The sequence below is a fragment of the Clinocottus analis genome, unplaced genomic scaffold (assembly GCF_023055335.1).
Source record: "Clinocottus analis isolate CAN_PGR_092001 unplaced genomic scaffold, fCliAna1.0.p SCAF_1, whole genome shotgun sequence".
In the NCBI taxonomy this organism is placed as follows: Eukaryota; Metazoa; Chordata; class Actinopteri; order Perciformes; family Cottidae; genus Clinocottus; species Clinocottus analis.
The window spans coordinates 8,363,897-8,371,446 of record NW_027175820.1 but is presented as its reverse complement, the minus strand read 5'-3'; the positions used below and the strand labels follow the sequence as shown (position 1 = coordinate 8,371,446).

Sequence of the window (7,550 nt, the reverse complement as noted above, 5' to 3'; positions counted from 1 at the left end):
TTTAGTTGTTGCACTCCGATGGAGGAACAGCCCCTCTCATTACAGCTTGTCCACCCCTTCAATAGAGTCAATCAGAAGTCATTTCAACCCCAGTGCTTTTCTTTACCCACTGCCTGTGCTCCTGCCAGTGTCCTCAGGTCTTTTGCTGGTAATTCTTATCATATGTTGAGCCAGAGCTACCTCTGAGGTCATGTCTTCTGAATTCTTTCTGGGAATTGAGGGAGGGAACCAGGAGGGAGTTTGTGTTTTTCAAGCCTTGATAGATACATTTAAAGACCTAAAATAAAATAAAATAATAATACATATTTTTTTGGCATTACAAAATGAGTAAATCATGATCCTGGAGACTAAGTAATGATATAACTGCGGTTTGATCCTTTTTTGTAATCTGTTGTAAGACGTGATTTGGAAATGAATTTGACCAAAAACTTAAAAACCAACTTTACATGACAGTTTCTGATGCTACAGACACATTTTAATTTGCACACAGTATGTGTTGATGCTTAGACCCTGTATTGCTTCACTTAAATGTATGATTTATATATCATATTTATATATTATTAACAGCATTTAGACCCTCAAAATCGACAGCTTATTTAAGTAACGATAAATCATAATAACGTTTTCATAATACAAAATGATTGAAATATAACAATATTTGTCTTTTTTTCAAATGAATTGACAAAAAGTTGCAATGCAGCCCCCCAACAACATCATATAACACATTAAACTATTGTGATGATCACAACATCTCTGAAGATAGCAAATATTGCTCAAATGTTGTGGGAAATTTGTTGAAAATGACAAACAGATCATGAAGAACATTTCAATTGTTGGAATGGTGGGTTTGTAGAAACATTATAATGTGGCGCTGGAACAAGTGTGTGATACTGTCAGGCAATGTGTAATAAGATGATTTTTCCAATCCTCAAGACACAAAATATGTAATACTGTCAGTTGTACATATTTGAAACCGTTTTTTGCCTCTTTTGTTTTATGTGTTTGACCTATATCTTTTTGCCTCAAAAGTTATTATTAGGACAGAGGGCTTCTGTGCAATAATGGAAACCTGCCAGAATCCAACCACAGACTGCATTACAAGGTCCGTGTCCAAACCACTATGAGCATGTCTTTTTTTTAAAAAGTCAACCAATTGGTTGAGATGCAGCAGAGATGGAATATATATTCCATCTTATAGCCACGCAGGTTACACATGGGCCCAGAGATAACTGTCTATGTGCACATTTTCCTCTGATTATTTTATAATTAAAGTAATTTTATATTCGCATATTAACATTTGAGTACACAAAGTGGTGCTTGCCAATAGCAGTGATCCGGCTGAGATTTAAAAAGCAAAGCTGAATCCAAATCCCATCAATGTGCAAGGAAGCTCTGAAAGCATCAAATTTCTCTCCCTTATTTCCTCTGCCAGTAGGATTAAGGTGTCACGCTGGTGTCGTGTTACAAGCTATGTGTGATGGTACTTGAAAAATCTAATCATTACTATCTGAATAATCAGCTTCAGTTGATTTTCTGTGTTTTTTGTCACCCTGTTTGGTGGTTATTGATTGGGTAATGGTTAACCCATCAGGTTCGGTGAGCTGTTAGCTGCCCTTTTGGTGACAGGTGAAATTTCATACAGGATTTCAATATAAATATACTATAGTTCACATATTGAAACAGTCTAGATAGAATAATTTTGCACTGTACTTTGGATCAGATTTGTATCAAATGAATTGAATCGCCAATGAGTTGAAGCCTTTGGCTCATTTATCCATCCTTCCATTTTTTTCTGAGCTAAATTCAATGAGATAATAGAGTCAGCAATAATGATTCAGCAAACAATAAATCAGGCGCACTTCAGAAGGAGAAATAATGAGAAAGAGTTTGTTTCCTGTATCGTTTTGACTCTGATCAAGTCGTCAGTTCCTTTATTGGTGGACGAGCAGCTAAAATTGCATTATGGAGGACTGAATTCAAACTATATCAACCGAGGTCAATAAATTTAAAGACCATATAATAATACAGTAAATTTTATTCACATAGGTTACCTCAGTCTGGATCCTCAAGGCCATAGAAACTAGAGTTAAGCCCATCACAAGGAAGCACATCCTGGTTACAACCACTGAGTGTAGTGAATTGTGTCGAGGTAGCAAGCGGTCCTGTGGGTGTGGTGATGGAGGGGCCGAGGAATGTGGATGATTATATCCCCCTTCCTCATTCACTGAGGATTTAAGGAATTCAAAATTCCCGTTGATGACCTGTCTGGCCATGCAGTGTGGACACCAGGCAGTAATCCTGTTGTGTGAGATTGTACGAGTTGTCTGGATGGAATACATGAAGTCCAACAGTGGGGCTTTTTCACAAGCCGAGTGATGGTGCGGTTTAGCTCAGAGTTTGTTGCTCCCCAGGGAATAATGAAATGCTTGCGTGTTGAAATATGAGAAACCACACAAACTTTACAACCATTTTCATTCTTTTTAGTATTGAAATATAGATGTTGTGTATTTCATCAGTGCTGTTTTTTTTCTTTCTACCTTTGGTTAATGCTGGAAGGCGAGGTCAGGGAGCATATTTACGTTCAATTCAATTTGACAATGTGCTTATTATTTCAAATGACAGAATTTAACATCCCAAATTACATGACATGTTAGTTTTAAGTCTCCTTTCTTAGAAATACATTGATGCACCTATATAATTTCAAACATTTAGAAGATATACACTGTATAGTGCATACACATGTTACATTGTATATATACATACTTTATTACAAGTATTAAAGCATGTTTGACCAAAATTTGTATATACGCAGTCGTGAACCCAAACAAAGAAAACTTGTCTTTTCCGAAAATATTGTATTTAGTTTTACTTATAAAACATCATCTATTTGAAATATTCCGTATGTCCAAATTGCAGCTGTTTCATGGCTTAATTAAATTAAACTGTTCTTAAAGATGTACACATGGAAAAGCTCCTATTTGCAGAAGCACACATAACTTGTTTTATAAGACAGGAGAAGAAAACAGAATACAGTATACATATATAAAGTGAAAATAAAACAAAACAAAAACAAAACAGCAATCAATATCAGTAGGGTGACTCAACGAATTGCATACAATGTCAGCAAGATGTATAAAACTGATTTTATAATAATACATATAGTAGGCCTGCATAGTTAAACCTTCTTCGTATCAATTTTAAATATAATTTCCATGATTGTTCTATATACAACATATAATCTTTATAGTTAAAAGAAATGAGCGACATCTCCACCGATATTACTGGATCTTGAGAACATATTTATTATCAGTAGTAGTGGTAACAGTATTGATTGTGGCTCCCTCTTGTGTCTTGATTGTGCTGGTGCAAGTCTGGCGACAACAAATCACGTCATCGGTGCGACGGAAGTAGTTTATCTAAAAAAAAAAAAAGAAAGACAATTCTGGCTGATTCATTGTATGCAGTTACACTGACTCGGCTCTTCACAGAAACACAGACTTTTCTAAACATCCGAACTATCTGACAACAAGTAAGTGAACTCACAGCTTCAACACAGCCAGTAGCGTTTATAGAACCTAGCGAGACGGAACCGGTGTGAAGACTTTTTTGCTGTTTTTTGTGTGCGGGATGACAGAGGCCAAGCTAGCAGCGAGCTAACTGCGAGCTAACGCCTTTAGTAACGTTTGACGCTGCTGTTAATGAACCGAGCGATTCAGTGACACCTTTATTACACATTTAACTGTTGTGGTTTGTGTTACTTTAAAACAATATATGGTACTTTGATTTAAATTACATAAACGCTTGGTTGTTTTCGTGATTATTGGGACATGAGCTAACTTAAGCTAAAAAGCGAGTTGGAGGCTAACTTCACTTTTATTTTGGGTTTCTTTGGGTACTCAAATAATATTGCACCCAAAATGTTTATGTATATGTATAATTTTTTTCTGAATTTGCATTTGGAATATTTTTGTATGAACATTAAATAAAGCATAATGCATTAAAATGTATCTCTCTACTAGTATAACTTGCTGTGCAGTTCGAAGGTAAGCTAACCTTTTGACGTTATTGTGTTTGCTCATCAGATCTTGACATGGACCGGCTGCTGAGACTCGGAGGGGGAATGCCAGGGCTTGGCCAGGTAATACAACGTTTTTAATGTCTGTGAATTAAGAACATATACAAACGCTTCTCATGGCTTTTGGCTGAACTTCAGAAAAAAAATCCCTCTCTAATTAACCCATATTTAACCTAAACCAAACTTTTATACCCTAACATCTAAACTTAGATTTATTAATGCTGATTTGTTTTAAATGATTAGATACGATTAAAACAAATAGTTGAGCTAAACTGGAAAGCCTTCTGCCCTTAACAATAGTAATTGCGATCCTTGGTTGAATCAATAACGTACCCAGTATTTTATACTTATTCATCATTTCAAACACACAAACCTTATCATGTTTATCACAGGATTAAAGTATAGAAAATGATGACCTAATACATATTTTAAATGTGTATAAGTTCAAAACAATAGATGGATTGGACTGATTGATCTGCTTAACTACTGTATTAGAAAGGCCTGAACTGATAAACTCTGCTTTGACTTCTCAGGGCCCCCCAACAGATGCTCCTGCTGTGGACACAGCAGAGCAGGTTTACATCTCCTCTCTGGCGCTGCTCAAGGTAATCAAACATCGTATGCACTTAACGTTTTATAATCGTTGGGTTCATAATTTAATTTAAAATAACACATTTTTGATCGCTTTCTCTCTCTCTCTCTATCTCTATCGGATCTGCTCTTCCTTAGATGTTGAAGCATGGTCGTGCTGGTGTACCCATGGAAGTCATGGGATTGATGTTAGGAGAGTTTGTTGATGACTACACAGTACGAGTGATTGATGTGTTTGCCATGCCCCAGTCTGGAACAGTATGTATTTTCCTTAATATCAAGATTATGCCTTCAATAACATAATTAATAAAGCTAACTTATCCTTGTTGTGATGTGTAGTAAATGCCTTGTGTATTTATGCTCATTTTGATTATATTAAGTAAATGGAGTACACACAATTTCTTCCGTAGTTTCTCATCAATGAATTAACGATTCTCTTCCTCACAGGGTGTGAGTGTTGAAGCAGTGGACCCTGTGTTTCAGGCCAAGATGTTGGACATGCTGAAGCAGACCGGCAGGTAAAACCTACAGGTGTAAATACCTGGTCACGGTTCGCCTACATTGTAGTGTAAATCTAGGGATGACAAAAATGTATGAAAACCTCACTTTTATGTTGAGATGAAACATTCTGAGGTAATTATCTAAACCTTTTGGGCTACCCTCTAAACATGTGTGCTGTCTTTCACCCACGTTGCTCATCAGACCAGAGATGGTGGTGGGGTGGTACCACAGTCACCCTGGTTTTGGCTGTTGGTTGTCTGGCGTGGACATCAACACACAGCAGAGCTTTGAGGCTCTGTCAGAGCGAGCCGTCGCAGTGGTTGTTGATCCCATTCAGAGCGTCAAAGGAAAGGTAAAGATGAAGGCCTGCTACAGAAAAACCTTGTTGCTTTGTAGCTTGCATTTTGTATGTGCTATACACAACTTTCAAAGTAACTGACCATTCAGTAAACTGGCTTTATGTCTACTCCAGGTTGTTATTGACGCCTTCCGATTGATCAATGCCAACATGATGGTGCTGGGTCATGAACCAAGACAAACCACATCCAACCTGGGTCATCTCAACAAGCCATCAATCCAGGTAACAAGTTGTTCACGTGGTGATCACCTCTTTTCAAATATCCAAAAAGGTTAAAATCACAAAGTAGTGGAATATGAATTTTAATGTCAGGGAACTTTCTCTCGGCATCTGGTATTGCATGTCATGACTTCATATATTTGATCTTAGGCTTCTCATGTTTTCAGGCTCTGATTCATGGACTTAACAGACATTACTACTCCATCACCATCAATTACAGAAAAAACGAGCTGGAGCAAAAGGTTTGAGAATACACTTATCGCAGATGTATCTTCATTTATTTTATTAATAAAACGTAAAAATAACGTTAATTGTTCTTCAGATGCTGTTGAACTTGCACAAGAAGAGCTGGATGGAAGGACTGACCCTGCAGGACTACAGTGAGCACTGCAAACTCAATGAGACTATCGTCAAGGAAATGCTGGAGCTGGCTAAGAACTACAATAAGGTACACCTTCTGGACCTTGTCCTACAGTCTGAAACTGAAGAGATTGTGACAGAACATTTTATTCATATTGTCAGAAAGCTGAACTTTAAGTCTACTATAATTGCATAGCCTTGTGTCGACGTCCAACCACAGAAAAGAATGTCCCTATTTCCCCTTTACACCTTTTTATTATGTTGAGGTAGCTGGTAAATGTTTTTTTTTCTGTCATGCAGTGTTTCCTCCATGTTATGCGTCATGAGGATTTTAAAAATTAGTAGCATCTCTTCCATCACCTAACCACCTACATGCTCTTTAATTTGAAAGCTCTTGCCGCTTTGGCAGTGTGGCATCGTCCTCCTCGACGCCCCGAGCCTCCCATCAGTGTGATGGAGCTGTGCTGTGTTGTCAAGTTATTTCGCAGTTGACTAATGCTGAGCATTATCCCCCAGATATGAGTTGCATTTCACTGTGATTTTCTTAGAAGAGATTGCGTTCCGGTCAGTCTTTAAAATCTAGTACTCAAACACATAATGTAGAGATTGAGGGACTTTGTTGCTCAACTATTTACTCCGGTGCAACGGTCAGATGTTCAGTGAGCTTCGTTTTACTAATGGTGGTGCGGAACTGTTGCACACACGCATGCTCCATCTCTTTTAGACCTTAAAGGTCTTACAATGCCTCGAAATCATATACAGTGTTTTTGCAGGGGAAAAACTGCAAAGGGTTATTTCAAATATGCTGGTGTGGTATTAAGACACTCTTGTGTTTCCACCTCAGGCTGTTGAAGAAGAGGACAAAATGACCCCGGAGCAGCTGGCAATCAAGAATGTTGGAAAACAGGTAACACAAATGAATGTGTTTGTTGTTTACAGTTAAATAGGTCAGTGACAGTGTTGGATTAGAGTCGCATTCGCAGACATGTTGGTATAAGCAGAGACTTTATGAAAGCACAGATCAAATTACTTTGTGTTTTAATATTGTTGAATCTAAAGAAAACCAACGTGTTTAAGTCACATCTCATTGTTCGTGTTCGTTCTAATATTTTGTTGTCCTTGCAGGATCCCAAGAGGCACTTGGAGGAGCATGTAGATGTTTTAATGACATCCAACATCGTTCAGTGCCTAGCTGCCATGTTGGATACCGTAGTTTTCCAGTGATGGGACTGTGTATTACTGTTAATATTGCAACCTTTTCTTTTTCCTTTTATATAAAATAAATGTATGTATGAAATTAGGACTTTGGTACCTTATTTTACTATCAAAGCAGTATGTTACATAATTCTGTCAGTACACATCATTTTTTCATATCTGTACAATGGACAATTTTTGGGGTTTTACTCTGTGCTGATTGAATGACCTTTTTTAAGGTGGAATAGAAAA

The 7,550-nt window shown here is 37.4% G+C and overlaps 1 protein-coding gene across 1 annotated transcript; it reads left to right on the top strand.

The window, feature by feature from the left end:
• The first annotated feature begins 3,429 nt into the window (after positions 1 to 3,429).
• psmd14 (proteasome 26S subunit, non-ATPase 14) lies at positions 3,430 to 7,404 on the top strand. The gene is made up of 11 exons (XM_068573321.1): positions 3,430 to 3,529; positions 4,083 to 4,138; positions 4,609 to 4,680; positions 4,805 to 4,924; positions 5,114 to 5,184; positions 5,369 to 5,519; positions 5,640 to 5,747; positions 5,912 to 5,986; positions 6,067 to 6,192; positions 6,949 to 7,011; positions 7,230 to 7,404. The coding sequence occupies exons 2-11, from the start codon at positions 4,091 to 4,093 to the stop codon at positions 7,326 to 7,328; spliced, it is 933 nt and encodes a 310-aa protein (XP_068429422.1). The 5' UTR covers positions 3,430 to 3,529; positions 4,083 to 4,090; the 3' UTR covers positions 7,329 to 7,404.
• The last annotated feature ends 146 nt before the right edge of the window (positions 7,405 to 7,550 follow it).

What these genes read in the sequence shown, in the direction of transcription:
- psmd14 (XM_068573321.1), top strand. Translation starts at nt 4,091, where the DNA reads ATGGACCGGCTGCTGAGACTCGGAGGGGGAATGCCAGGGCTTGGCCAG. An exon ending in GAATGCCAGGGCTTGGCCAG is followed by an intron (nt 4,139 to 4,608) that starts GTAATACAACGT and finishes TTGACTTCTCAG; the next exon opens with GGCCCCCCAACAGATGCTCC. An exon ending in TCAAGAATGTTGGAAAACAG is followed by an intron (nt 7,012 to 7,229) that starts GTAACACAAATG and finishes TTGTCCTTGCAG; the next exon opens with GATCCCAAGAGGCACTTGGA.